This window comes from Lutjanus erythropterus, chromosome 9 (assembly GCF_056507025.1).
Source record: "Lutjanus erythropterus isolate fLutEry1 chromosome 9, fLutEry1.hap2, whole genome shotgun sequence".
NCBI classification, from domain to species: domain Eukaryota; kingdom Metazoa; phylum Chordata; class Actinopteri; order Lutjaniformes; family Lutjanidae; genus Lutjanus; species Lutjanus erythropterus.
In genome coordinates this window covers 1401023-1416882 of record NC_139325.1, presented here as the reverse complement: position 1 = coordinate 1416882, position 15860 = coordinate 1401023, and the positions used below count along the sequence as shown (strand labels likewise).

Here is a 15860-nt window from a genome sequence, read left to right as displayed (position 1 = left end):
TCAAAAAAACGTTACCATCTATCACATGATGATAGAAAACTGTCTTGAGTTAGGGGCTTACAAACAACTTAAAAACTTCCACCTGTTAAGGACACTGATGTTGCATTAAAGCAGAAAGGATTAATTCATTAAATAAATAAGAGCAGGAGTGCAAAGCTGCATTAAAGTCCACCTCCAGTCATGTTTTTAGTAATATAAAATGCTCAGCAAGAAGTAATAAATTGACTGATGTGTTTTCTTTGCAAAATAAATTCAAATACCTTGTTAAAATGGCTTACATATAGATCTACACCTTGCCTTCATTTAGTATTCAAGGATTCATGAATATGCAAATAGTCACTGCCCTCTCTGCAGACCCCACACACTCCCACCTCCACCCTGAAGTAGCTGCACCTGACTTCTCCTGTTTTGCTAGCTAATCACTGAAACAAACTACATCCAGCTTCTCCTGTGGGCAGGGCATCACTTCTAATGATATGAATAGCACCACCCCCTGAATTAACAGGATTGGTTCCTCAGGTTTATGATGTCATATACCCCACCCAAGTGAACCCAGTTTCTTTGAGACTGCCCTTGCTCACTGCAGTTTCACAGCAAGAAGTGTTCAGACATGGCGTTCACTGCTTATTTCGCTCCTGATTTGTCTTGTATCACATGAAAAACACCACATGGACATGTTAACAGGGTTAAAAACATGATTTTCACTGGAGGGAGTCTTTAAAAAAATTTGTGACAGGCTATCTGGCCTTGTGTAAAATGGATACTGCAGTGGGAATAAAGGAGTTTTGTAAGTTCTCTAACAAACACTGAGCCTCAAACCACAAGTCACTCAAACAGAGGAGCGCCCCCGCCACCACCAAAGTGGTAATAAGGGTCTTTTTTTTTTTCAACTGAACCAGAATTGGTGATTGTTGTAATGGTGAAAAAATGTCTGTCTCTGTTAATGCACCCCACCGGCTCTGGCGAGAGCAATAAATCTGCTGTTTTTGGTTAAACAAAAAGGACCTTAATCTTTAACAAAAAGGTCTATCTCTTTCGGGATCCTTTCCATAATGTTGTCAGACTCTTAGAAAAACAATCTGAGCCTGTCAGTGGCAAAAACAAGCACTTTTAGTGGACGTACTTAGACAGGCGCAATAGCCTGTAAGGATTACACTGCAGCCTGTTTCACGGCTGTCACTCAGTACTGGACCAATTTCAAAAACTGTTGTCCCCATTACTCACTTAGACATGAAAACGTGGGAAAATAGGATCCAGGTTAAAAATACCAAAGGTACCCTCGAAAGCCCCAATTTCTTAAGTCATAGAAGACTGTCAAAAAGGCAGACAAATGCATATATGGAGAGCTTAAAGCGATATTTTAAAATTTATGTATTACCTGTGAATACCATTTCATGAGAAGTTCATCTGCTACCCAAAGAGACTGAAGCTAAAAAAAAATCAAAGGATTAGGTAGTGCTCTTTGAGCTGTCGGCAACTCTGTGCTACAGCTAAGACCTCACCAAATAAAACTGGGCTGACATCATATAAACCAATAACACTGAACAGACAACAAACACAAAAAAACAAAAGACATGATCAGGAGATGTCTGACAAGAAGCCGAGGGTTTATTGCACAGCTGTTTCATCATCACAATCTGTCAGTATGCTTATACAGAACTGGTACTGTGGGACAAAGAAATCTAGCTCTAGGGTTAATATGCTCCACAGAAGTGCCACGGCAGATCACAGCCATACTTGCAAATATGCACATGCCACACTGCCTCACACACAGATTTCACAGAGGAATAAAAGAAGAAGCCATAGTGGGAGTCATAGATCAAAAAGCAGCGGTGGAAGAGGAACCGTCAGGCTAGTGTGTGTGATAAAGTTGAGTTCACAGCTCCAGCAGCAGCCACAGTGCAAAGAGTTCAACGTTCACACATGCAAGTGTGATAACCACCATCTACTTCCACTGAATGCAAACTCAGATTAACAAGAAATCAGTGAGCTTTCATGATCTTCCAAATAAATGGCATTTGACCTTAAAGTCTTAAATCAATACCCTACAGGCCTGTAACAAATGTAAACACACACTTTGTGTGATAAAATGCATCTGCATGGATATAATTGTGTGGTCAAGTTGTTTAGACCAGTCCTGGGCTATTTCACCGACCATCTGAATGACAGTTTAAAATGACTCATCATCCCCAGTCTGGATGTTGCATAATGAAACACCAGAATTAGTATTATGTAAGCTGGATACAGGGGATATTCCACATGTACATGGTGGGGAGGATTTCCTAGTGAAAAACAAATTACTGTGACAGCATGGGGCTTCAAAGCTCAAAAATGTTAATGACACATTTGTTCATGCCCTCGTGGCACACCTTGCCAGCTCGTCCATACACCCCAGTGATGCTGTGCCACAGCAGTTGAATTAGGATACCCAGGAAATTGTTTCAATATGCAAAGGGAGGCGGTGATGTCGAAAGAAATGACTAATCTGTCAACTTCCTGCAGGTACCAGCAGCTCTGCAGTCATCAGTTTATCAGTCACTCACTACACAAACCTACAAGAGGGAAAGTTTAAGTTCTCTAATGAAAAACTAAAGGTCTGAACAGAAGTTATTTGTATCTGTTCAAATCAAAGGATATGTAAACATCTTGCTACTCGCTATCCCTAAACAGCCTGTTCATTGCTATGGTACATTGTTTTTACATTACACTTCCAAGAGATCACTTGTACACTGGGTCCAAAACTGCAACACCAAACACTGCGTCAGAACTGGCCATGTCATACTATATACCAAAGGATCATTTGTGGGAAACTGACACTCCACAGTAAATATTGAGAATAGAAATATTTAGTTTACATACGGGATGGACTTACAAGTGGGTTATAGACACAGAACAATGTGTCGTATTGATCAAATTAAGCAAGTAAATGCTGAACACTCCAGAGAAATAGAAACTGTCATGCAATTCAACAAAACATACATGCAATAAATATAAAATTTCAAATTAAACTTACAGATTTTGCTGACAGATTACCAACTTTTACAAAAGGACCGCAACATTTAAAACAAATTTTCAGCGGCACCCCAGTGGGTCACCTGGTTGAGCATGTGCCTCAGCAGTGACCTAGGTTTGATTCTAGCCCAGAGTCCTTTGCTGTCAGTCTTCTCTCTAGAGCTGTTCTGTCCAATAAAGTCCAACAGATTTTCACCAGAAATATATGTCCTATCTTAGGGCTGCGTGGTATACACAGTATGACGGTAGAAACAACATAAATTTGGCCCAGAGATTTGTGCTCTGCCGTCATACCGTCGATGACATCATTGCACCTGCCCCTGTGTGAAAATGGCCGCAAGCACAGTAACGACGGAGAAGGAGGGGCTGGTAAAAAAAAAAAAAAAAAAGGGTGCTACATCCGTGATTTTAACGTGGTTCGGGTTTAAAAAGTCGGATGTTGAGCAGAAAAATATCATCTTCAAGATGTGTGGAGTAACTGTGACCGCTAACAAAGCTAACACGAGCAATTTATTTTCCCCATTTGAAATCAAAACATGTGCTCCAGTATGCAGCGAGCCAGAGCCTGCGCTCGGCTCAAACACCGACTCAGTCTACGACAGGGGTCCCTAACAGGCGGACCGCGGTCCGAGTCCGGACCCAGACGCCGTCCTATACGGACCCGGACCTATAACCAATAAATTATTGATAGATTTTATTTTATTACGGGACGCTTCTATTTTAACTGGCACAACTTTTCTAGTCTTTCCAGCGCTGGTTTATCTGATCAGGAAACACACAGACCAACTGCAGAGAAGCTGCGTGTGGAGGAGACTGTTGTTAATGACGGAGTTTATTACAACAGAAACTAACGTGATGGTTAATGACATCAACACCAACCAGATGCACTTATAAAATTAAACAACTGTATAAGGAGGCCTATACGTAAAACAGGAGAGTCTGTGTTTCTTTGTGAGAAACTTTCAGACCTTCTCATAGCAGAGTGAACAGGTGAGGGAGGAGAGGAGGACAGACTGATCACTAATCAATCACTGATACCGTCGTCCTGTCGGACTAATTAAAAAATAAAAATGACAAAATTCTTGACAAACCAAACCTGGGTGTCCACACAAATAAAGTCTTTGTGTGAAACACTGCAGAGTGTAACATCGTGCTGTTTGCAGACAGTCTGCTGTCATTAGTATGACAGACAGACAGAGAGGGTCGTGTCTAGAAGGGAACTCTAGACCCTCCCATCCTTAGAGTTTGATTATTTTAGTAGAAATAACGAACACAAATCTCGCGATAGTTGTGCAAATAAAGAGTTACCTTCTAGACACGACCGAAAAAGGTGCGCAGCTCCAAAAATAGAAAATCATGTCGTGGTGTCGATGTTTTTAATGTGGCGGGCCTCCATAAATAAAACACTATTCACTGATCCACAGAGAGTCACTGAAACACTGATCACTGACCTGCTGTGATGGAAAAAATACTCACATTCTTTACTTAGGTATGTTTTACAGATTTTTACAGGATTACAGAACCTTTTTTTGCCATTTGCCTTATAGAAAACCTCTCCTACTTTAAGTACTATTTACAATATCCACTTTTTGTAAGAATTTTTGTATTTCTGAGGCACTATCCTTACTTCTGTTGTTCCTATGCACAATAAATGCTCAAAAAATTACACTATATCTTTGCTTTTTTTTTGTTGTTTTTTTTAAATCAATTTAGTTTTGCTAAGGGACTGCAAAACACATTCAGAAACACTTCCATTATAAGTTTTACACCCGACATTTATACCACGATATATACCATTACCTTGAAGGGATTCAATTTATACCGTGATATGAATTTTGGGTCATACCGCCCAGCCCTATCCCATCACATTCAACAGTTGTCTTTTGTTCTTCTGTAGTAAGATCATCTTCACTGCACTTAACAATAGATTATTTTCATGGTAGCTGTACTGATAAGAAATGGTAAGGTAAATACAGGTGTTACCAGTGATACTAATTATGTTCCATTTAGTGTAGCAGGCCCTTTCCAGTGAGCTAACAAGCATGATAGCACTGTTTAATACATACTGTCTGACACTGTTTGGCCTTAATGAAACAGAACCTTTATAGTCTCTTTGGTTATACCTGTCTTTACTCCATTTCATGTTCAAAAGGCTGTTGTGAAAATTTATTTTCATAGTTGATTAATCTGTCGCTTATTTTCTCAAATAATCAATTAGTTTTTTGGTCTAAAAAAAAAATGTTGGAAAATGGTCAAAAACGTCTATCAGGGTTTCGCAAAACTCAATACGACATCTTCAGATGTATTGTTTTGTCCAAAATCCAGAGATATTCAGTTTACTGTCATAAATGAATAAAGAAACCAGAAAATATTCTCATTTAAGAAGCTGAAATCAAATACTTTTTATCTTAAGTCAATTAATTAATTATCAAAATAGCAATTAAATTAAAAATCGATCAGTTATCAATTATTTGATTAATCATTGCAGCTCTACAACAGACAGGCTGTTGTTCTGGAATTGACAAGTCGCAGTCTTACAATGGAGCATAACTGATGTGTCATTTATGTTTGTTATTCATTTTTTCTAATTTACACTATGCACATACCAAGAGCCTTGACGCTTACACTGAAGTTATGGCAAATGAGCCACTGTTAAATGTTAACATTTTTCAAAATAAATGACAAAATATGCCTTTTCTGCACTTTTCCCTGGTTCACCGAAAACATATCAAACAGCGAAAACTGAGGTACATACCAACTTGTGAATTTTGTGTACTGATATAACCGTTATTTTAATAAACATTGTGTGCACATCATTCCCATGACAGACTGAGAGCATGAATTACAGGAAGTAGTAGCAGTAATGACCTCAGCCCTGTGGTAGGCATCGTATTACTGTATTACTGCAGTAATGCAGCAACAGACCCAGGCTTAGTGTCGACAACTTGACATCATACACGACATAAACAAAGGATTTATTACTGGACTGTTCCATATTATTGAAATTCATTGTACAGGGTTTTTTCTTTTTTGAGTCAGTGTGTGTCAAAAACTAAAACTTAAATCACAGCCAGAAATGAGAAAATTGCCATCAGTTTGGTAGTAAATAAAATATCTGCACTGAGTTTGGAGTAAAGTCCAAACTGCACAAGGTCGCAGCCACCCAGTGGGTCTGCGGTGTGTCAGCCAGGCAGTCTATCTGGCCCTTCATCTTCTTGCCTTTTACTGGCAGCCAGCAGGCAGGAACATTTGCTCCACTGTCCAGTGAAAGCACTGGTGTTTGGCAGAGTCACTGCCACTAAAGAATCAGGTTTCAGGTGGGCCAGCGCGGTCTGTCAACAGAGCTGGCCGGAGGCACAAACTGTCATGACCCCTGTGACCGAGCAGAGGCACCTAATAGGAGACAGCAGGACGGCACTTGCTCTCATGAATCACCAGCCAAAATCCAGACATAGCCTTGCAGTGCACTGCTGACTCGGACCCATTTTGTTTTATACAATGTCTCTGAGGAAAGAACAACAGCTTTTTAATGTCATCCAAAGCTGAGAATGAAAAAGAAACTCAAGGACTCCAACTTGCTCAATCATTTGACCCCAGCAGCAGTGAAGAGATGAGATGATTAGGCAAAAAAAAGTGAAAAAAGAATCAGATCTTAACAATCAATGAAGCCAAGAGGGCTCAATGTAGGATATGCTTTTCTATTCTGTTTCAAGCCTGTTTCGAGTCGGCATTTTTCATTTCTCCTCCCAATCCTGCCTCCCTTTTCATTTTAAACCTTCAAAGTGCCTATTTCCTCTCAAGAAAATACAGAGGAAGAACTAGATCTTTTCAGACAGACGTACAACAGCAACACAGCCTGGCTTTAATACCTGTTCATTACAGAACACAAAACCTCTTGCTCTCATTCTCTGAGTGCCATGTAATGTGGCACAACTGATAACCCATTCTGCAGCCTGGGCGCAATAACAGCACACACATCATCAACTCCATCCTCAATAAACACCAGGTCATTTCCTGTTATCTTCCATTTGTGCATCATGTGAGGAGAGAGCGAACAGCATCCTCATATTAGACAGGATCATTGTAATGTCACTCTGTTTGCTTTTTTCCCCTCTCTAAAGATCAGCATTGAACAGATGTAAATTTTGATGATGGTGGCTCTAGATTAAAAGTCAGGTGATCACCAAAGCATTTGCATTTTATCCTGAGATGGACCTGAATGCATGCACCAAAGTTCTTTACAACCCATCCAACAGTATTGAGATATTTCAGTAGAATTAAACAACATACAAACATCCCACCTAACCACTGTAAAGATTCAGTTGACATCTGTAGTTTTTGTTGGCTGAGAAGGCAGAAAGTACACTTTTGAGTGTCAGTTTGCTTAAGCGACAGTTCACTTCAAAATAAAAATATATATATGTATTTTTCTTCCAACTTGTAGCTCTGTTTTTCTATCTAGATTATTTTGGTGTGAGTTGCTGAGTTTTGGAGATATCGACCGCAGAGATGTCTGCCGTCTTGTGCTGCTCAAAGCATAAAAAATAAATTTGAAAAACTGAACAACAATGTCTCTTTCTAAAAATCATGACCTGTTACTCAAGAAAGTCCACATACCTTGTTGTGAGCAGTTTCAAGTAGGAACTACTTTGTTTATACCAACAGACACCACCACCTTTCACCATAGAGAGGGATGTAGGGTTGGGCTGATGGACAATAGCATTGGGCCTCTGTGTGTTTCTTTCAATGAAATAACGATTGTTATTTTTGTTTAGTTTTCTCCGTATAGGTAGCTAGCTAACTTTGTTTCAAACTCCAGAGACTCAACACAACTAAGTTACAGACATGTGGTGCAAAGACAAAGACCCTTTTAAACTGGCAAGGTAATGTATATTAGACGTTCACCTGGTAGAGATGTGAGAATTTATCTGCCTTCTCTCTTCACATGTGATGGGAGCTCAAGTTTTCTCAGCTGCAATCAGAGCAATAGTGGGAAGCAGAGGTGAATGCAGCGGTAGAGATTACCAAACCCTAGAAGGAGTGTGCATCTACTCATGGACGAGAAGTCCATGCTCATGACAGCACAGGATGTAGGCTCCATTATAATGGACAGAAGGCAGATATCTCTATGGCCAATATCTACAAAACTCTGCAGCTCACACCAAAACTATCTAGATGGATAAACAGCACTACAGGTAAAAGGAAAAATATGCTTTTTGATTCTGTGGTAAACTGTCCATAATGTTCAGAGCCTGCAGCTTCAGCATGGAAATGAGATAAGCAGAAAAAGATATGAGTCTGTATCTAACACATAAGAATAACAGCTGCAGCCCATTTACTTTTGCACAACAATTTTTACCAAGCAACCTGCTTTAAATCCTCTGGATCCAGATTCAGATTTGAAAATGTTTTTGGTACAAACACCAGTAAACAGACACCACATTAATCATTGATCAGGTTATTACTAGGGCTGCACAATAAATCGAAAAATTATTGAAATCGCAATATGGCCAAGTGCAATATCCAAATCGCAGAACCAGAAACTAATCACAATTTTTTGAAAAAGGAAAAATGTTTGCAAAAACTGCATTATAATGAGTCCTGCAAAGATGCTCTGGGCAACAAATCTTGTTCTCCAGATGTAATAAAACATGTTTGTTTGATACAGACACAAGCAAATGGCTTATTATTGTGATTTTAATCATTTCAAGTAAATATGAAAATTTGAATACAAAAACAGTCACTAATCATATCTCATATCTTAATCACAATTTCAGTCAAAATAATCGCAATATGACTATTTTACCAAATCGTGCAGCCCTAGTTATTACCCACTCAAACAATGAGTGAAAAAAGATTTTTCTGGACATTCATTGCAAGATTCCATTCAAATTTAGGTCAGTAACACAACAGTACTGATATTCAACATCCACCCCCAGATATCACCTCAGTGCCTTACTTGAGCTGTAAAACAGATGTGATGTCAACGCCAACAAGAAGACTGGTTTCATTTTGATTGGATCTCCTCCTCTTGAATGGTGTAAGGTTTCAAGTCTGCACTGATATCAGCTATGTCACTCCTCATAAGAGAACTGGAGACCAAATGACATAAGTTGCACTGAAATTTCCTATGAGCCATTATTCATAGAGCTGGAGCTTTGAGCACAAGATGACAGGTGGATCAGATGTCGTCTCCCTATCAGACCTTCCTCTGAGGGAGGTCCAGCTCGCTAGCAAGCAACCTTTAGTACATCAGACAGAAACACAAGTACTAATGAAGCTGTTTTTTTCTTCCTGATGCTGGTCCATGCATGATTAACACAGCCCAAACTCAAAGCATAACTAACCGTCGACGGGCCGGCTGCCTAATGCTGGGCCCGACCCGCTTTGCTGTCAGATCTAATAGCACGATCTAGCCCTTCTGAAGGAAAAGGACTGTTAACTAGCCACATCAAAAGGACACATCACAGAGAGTGTGAGGGAGGGAGAGAGGGATAGAAAGAGAACAAACAGGGTAGCAGAGGGGTGATATAACTGTTAGCTTTTCTGCGATCCTCTTTTAAAGATAAGCTACGGAATGACAGCAACCTTGCGGTGAGGTCGTGGGGTTGTACATGAGGGAACTGTCATCAAACAGCAATCACACAAGGTTGTAAACTCTGCTGTTTTTATCCTCCTGAAGTTTCTTCTGTATGACCTCTGAAAATCAGACTCTTTCCACACATTTACGATGTCTGTTTGACAGAAAAACAGCAGGTTCAAACTCCAGCCTGTTGTACATTTACAACAGTTAGGCAAAGACGAGCTACTTCCCCCTCACAAACACACACCATGGCGTGCGCATGCTCTCTCACACAGACACACAGAAGATGTTTCCTCTTCACTACAGTATGCTGGCATGTATACTGTACATCTGTTATCTCTGTCCTTGTATATATTACCAAAGTGAACCTGTACACTGTTAATGCTCTGATGAAGGCTCTGTGCTACCTCTAAATTTTTTTTGTACATTTGCACACTTTCCTACTTTGTACTGCAACTGCTGGTTGGCACTTTTTCAGTACCACAGGTTTTAAACCATACAATATTCATTTATTATAGTATCGAAAGTACCAAAGCTCTTTCAAAAATGATCTAAATGCTCAATTTTAGTGATGTCACGATACCAGAATTTCAGGTTTCAATACAATACTTTGAAAAACATTGATTTTTGATAGCATTTTCAAATAGCCTACCACCAGAAAAATTGACTAAACATTGAGGGCATAAAATTTCAGATTTTTATTTAAAGATACATATGATGGGGCTATAACATTACAATGTATATAGCAATTCAGGCGAGTGATTAGAAGAAGACAGCACCTGGCAGGTCAGGGAGGAGACAAAAAGTCGCAGAACACATCATGAATCCACAGTGCAATCCAAATGGTGAGTTGCAGAGAAACAGTTGCTTATAGTGCTGTGCGTCTGGAAACGTGCATCACATGTGCGCTTTGGTAATTAAACAAATTGCACTACACCTTGGAATTTAATCAAAGTTCACCATTTCACAGCTCAAATGTCCACTTGTGTCACAGTGGCGTTCACACTGTACTGATCAGATCATTTTAAATATTACACAAACTTTATTGAAAGATTTTGAGAGGGACAGGAGGAACTAGACCCAATTAAATATGTGCCAGTCCCAATCTGGGAGGTGCCGGATCCTGTTCTGGCAGGATCCTGCACAAATTTAGCCCTGGACATGACTGTAGGTAAGTGAGAGGAGGCAGGACTATGTAGGCATTGGAGCCGTGTGTGTCAACTCACTGTCGAAGAGAAGAAAGAGCTAGAAATGCACCTGGTATCGAAGTATCGATACTGTAAAACAGTACTGAAAGCTTTTCAAATATTCAGTATCGATATATCGATATTTTTAACAACACTATTCAGTTAAGTCCAGTATTTACTGTCCTGTCTGAAATTTGGCTTGCAGCAAAACCAGACAATGTCAAGTGACTTTTTCTGTGACAGTACTATGAAAAAACGAAAAAACTATTTTGTGTGTTGAAGATTATTTTTCTTTTTGCCATGGTATCGACTATCTTTTTTAAAGCTAGTATTAGGTTATATCTAGTTTAAATTCTGGTCAGATGAATAAAGTTCTATCTGAGTAACGTGAGGGGAAGGAGACTGTACTGCCTGCCAGAAATACAGTAATTACCATTTGAAATCTAAATTACTATCTTTGTACAAATCAAATTGGCGCAATTGGGCCATTTTGTGAGACAATTTGCAAACGTATGACCTATTCTATTGGTGACCCCTGGGCCAAATTCAGCCCTTTCTCACCCTCTATTCAGCCCTTTAATCATTTTCTAAGTATGAAAAAAGCATATCATTATGATTTTAGTTAAATAACCTGCTAAGATTCAAAGTTTATGGGTTTACATGTTTATTAGAAGATCATCATTTTATTAACAGACTAATTAGCCCACTGATTGGTTTTATTAAGCACAGAGACACTTATTTTAAAAAGTTTTAACTCAGGCTGTTTAAGCAGGGGGTATTTAATCAAACTGATTTAAAAAGTGTCTTAAACAACAAATTGCATTCAATCTAGGATTATAAAGATTATTTGTCTTTTTTCCACTTCCCCAGTCAGACAAGTGGATAAGAAATCTACTTGCCTCAAGTCAATTTTTTTGCCCCTACACAAATCATCACATACACCTAAGACTTAAGATAACTGACATGTTTATATAGGCTGCAACATCTACAAAATGTGAAAAATGTCCTTATTTTTTCAGTCCAAGGTGAAGTTTTTAAATGTCTTGTTTTGTCCAAAACCCAAGGATATTCAGTTTAATATGATAATAAACAGAGAAAAGCTGGAAATCTCCATAACTGAGAGAATGAAAAGAGCATTCCCTGCCATTTTTCTTACTCTCTCTCTTTTTTTGTTTTTTGTTTTTTTGTTTTTTTTTTTACTAAATATTACTTATAACCATTAATTGATTATATAAGTAGTTTAATTCTTTTCCACCACTCTGTCGGTTGGGCAAGTGAGCTGCTAGATTTACTAGCCCAAAATGACATTTTACTTTTAATTGGGCAATCATTACTGTTGAGCCCTGTCCTATATGGCTACTTTTCCAATTGTGAAAACTAATAAAGTAAAAAAGAATTCTTTTTTAAAAAGATGTATTGTTTAACACATTTAAATTCCTAAGTGTATAGGTCCCTTTGCACTTAATTTTTCTGAAAATCTGGCCCATCTGACCTTTAACACATTGTATCATCTGTTCATTTCCTGCAGGGGAAGCACAGACAAACACACATGCACACAAAGGATCTCACACATGTCTCCTCAGCCATCCAAACATCTAGTTTACATAATGCTGCCAGTCTGATAGCAAAGGGAGAATGATAGAACAATGAAGCACTGTATGAATAAATTTCACTCCATGTCATGCCATATTAAGACTTTCAGACAGCGACACACAGAAACTGAAGGATTCTCGCACAGCCAAAGCTCTCAAGTCTCCTCTTTTATTCAGCAGACAGACATGAAGCTGGCAGTTTAATCCACACTGCTGGTCTCAGAATAATCATTAAATGTTTTCAGTGATGCAATGCAGGCTGGGGCCAGGCAACAGTCCCTTGGAGAACAAATAAAAAGCTTGGACAATTTCTGGCAGAAGACAAGCTGGTAAAGGACGGTTGCAAAAAAGAGCATCAGTTCTGGTTAGGTGAAAAGTTGGCCTGTTTAATCTGAGGTACTTCACTATCTCTGAGCTAAGCTTTGAAAACTATATTATGGGTAGAGAATACAAACGTGAGGAAGCACAAAATCTCTCCTTACACGTTGCCTTGCAGCAAAGCCTGCTAACCTCACTGTTCAACTGTCACCTGCTGCCTGGCTACAATAATGTCTGAGATTCTAGGATAACGGTTTACATAAAGTGATCCAATAAGATGTGAACTTAAATGCCCCAAAGAATCCAGTCATAATAATAAAACCCTTTTTGATAGACTGAAGATTGAACTTACTAGTAATGCTGCTATCCTTTTGAGTAGGAACATTCATGCTGTAACAAATCATGTTTGTCAATGATCACTCTACCATTAGGTCATTTATAAAGACCCTTGCACCCTTACCTTGCACCTGGTGGCCTTCAAGCTTTTCCAACAGTTTATGATTTGGTTGATACTTCAATCACCTTTTCAAACACTTGGCTGAACAACTAATTTCAAGCCTTTCAACCATGGAGGTGTTCAACAATCCTCAATCTTGTAAGGTCTCTACCAAAAAACTTGTATCAGCCACAGACCAGTTCTGGTTTGCTTCCACCACGTTTTCTCTCACAGAAACTCATCCATGTCAATTAATGTAACCCCACTATGGTGCAAAGAATATATCAATTCCAATGTAAATGAATCTGATTATGTATTTACGTGACTATGGTATGGGATTATCAAATATTTACATCACAATTCTAGACCCAATTTAAAATTCCTTCAGATCAGGCCTGTCTCTTCTGATTGAGGTGGTTACATGAGAAATGATCTGAGAATTATTAGGGTGCATGTAAATGCAGCTATAGAGAGGAAACCCTGTTCTAGAGCTGCATTAATTGATTAAACAATTATTTATCGATTATTACATTAATCACCAACTATTTTGATAATCAATTAATCAGGTTCAGTAATTTTTGAAGGAAAAAGTAAAAATTCTTCAATTTCAGCTTCTTAAATATGATTACTTTTTGGTTTCATTACTCCTCTCTGACAGTAAACTGAATATCTTTGGGTTGTGAATAAAACGTGATCTTGGGCTTTGGGAAACAATGCTTGACATTTTTCACCATTTTGTGACATTTTAAAACAAACAACTATTAATCGACTAATGAAGAAAGTAATCAAGCCATTTACTCACCATGAAAATAATTGTTAGTTATAGCCCTACCCTGAACATGACACTGCCAAAATATTGAAGCTAAGTCTGATGGAAGTGCTCCTATTGCATTGGTTAAATGGAACTTTAAATGCCATATGAATCTGAAGCAGACTACTGTCATGCAGAATAAAGAGCACAGATCAAACAATGAATTTATAACCTTCAGAAGGTTACTATGCAAATATCACACCGAAGCCTGTAGGAATAACATGCAGAATAAGGTACAATGTGATCACTGTAGAGGCGGACACATTATCATGTGTTTCCTCTAGAAGCATGTGTAGGGGGTACATGCTTGGCACACAGACTATATTAGCTCTGCAATCAGTGCTACTGCTCCTACAAGGTAACAAATCAGAGCAGAGGTGGTCCGCGGGTACACAAAGGAGAAATCTGTGTCAGAGGGACTTCTGCCAGTAACCTCGCGGGCTGCTGCTTCTTTCCGGGTTCAACCCGCGTCAGATGAAGCTGTCACCCATTGTCCTCATTTACTCTGCTGTGCCCCCCTCCTCCTCCTCCTCTTCCTCCACTAGCTATTACAATGTTTCACTGGCAATGGACTCAGACATTACTTTGTAATGTGTAATGATGAGTCTAATGATGTATTTTAATTAGCAGGAAAGATAAAGAAAAACACAAGGATGTGTGTTTGGACATATATGTAAGACGACTGACTGGTGGCTCAAGCCGAATTACTAGACAAATCACAATAAGTAGACATAAGCCAACCAATTTTGAACATTGGTCCAATTTGTCCCCATAATGTTGCCGATACGTGCAGATTTTCAAGTTCTTGGTGGACAAACCAAAAAGCAAGGACACCGTGAGTAGGTGCGTGACAATATAGGTTACACTTCACGTTTTAACAGAAACTTCCTCGCTGCTCATATGTACCAACATATCTTGTCGAACAGGTCAAGCCATGGCGGTGCGTGTGGGCAAACAAACTCACCAGGGGTCAAACTCGTGAATGATGCTCTCGAAGCGAATGACAGCGAAGAGCCTAGAGCTGAAACCGGCCAGCCAGGCCAGGAACAGAATGGTAAAAGACAGCAAGGACTGCCACCCGGCCGGCTGCGACAGGCCGCCGGACAGCCCTCCTCCACCTCCTCCTCCTGCCCCGGCGTTGCTGCCTCTCTCCGCCACCGCCGTGCTGCTGCGCCCGTTCCCCGAGTACGACGCTCCGGAGTTCAGAGAGGATTTGTGTTTGTTGTCGGATACCGGGTGATGCTCCGCCATATTCTACGTCAGTCCCGTCGTGGCGAGCAAGCGAAGCGAGCTATCTTTTATCACACAGGAAAGAAAAGCCCCCCTTCTTCTTTTTCGATGCCACGCTCCACTTCCGAAACCACTTGCACCACCTTCCCTACGCCGCCCGCACCCCCCAAAACACCGGCTGTGATTCCAAACTTTCTAACCTTACGTCCCACCGAGCAAAACCAGCTAAATAATCCCAGGGAGTCACATAGCAGCACGGTTTTGCAGCGTACTGGAAGTGACACATGCGGCTGGAGCAGTTCCTCCTTCCTTCCTTGGAGCTGGATAGAGGGGCGGGAGTTGCCGTTGGAGCAGGAAGAGCTGTCAGCCTCTCACAGCAAGACAGGTACGGCCAAGAGGGACACGGCTCCGGGAGAAGCCCAATGCCACGGCAGAGCGAGCTTGACTGACAGCCGAACTGACCAATGAGAAGAGTGAAGCCCGGGTCGCTGAAGACTCTCCAGAGCGAGACAGAAACGAAAGACGGCGCGTGACAGACAGCGGGATGAGCGTATGGTACGCGAACAGCGCAGGGGCGCTCGAGTCACACGAGCCAATGAAATAAATGAATTTACAGGACTACTGAATATATTGTCAAGGGCTGTAAACCAACTTTAGGCCCTGAGTGAAGCCAGGACTTCCTTATTCACAC

The 15860-nt window shown here is 40.1% G+C and overlaps 1 protein-coding gene across 1 annotated transcript in view; it reads right to left on the bottom strand.

The window, feature by feature from the left end:
* The window catches only part of LOC146320936 (dolichyl-diphosphooligosaccharide--protein glycosyltransferase subunit STT3B-like), a 102453-nt gene extending 86838 nt beyond the window's left edge, over positions 1-15615 (bottom strand). The window contains exon 1 of the mRNA XM_084725892.1: positions 14904-15615. Within this exon, the coding sequence (XP_084582018.1) occupies positions 14904-15190 (287 nt within the window). The 5' untranslated portion in view covers positions 15191-15615. The remainder of the gene's footprint in view (positions 1-14903) is intronic.
* Between the last annotated feature and the right edge of the window lie 245 nt (positions 15616-15860).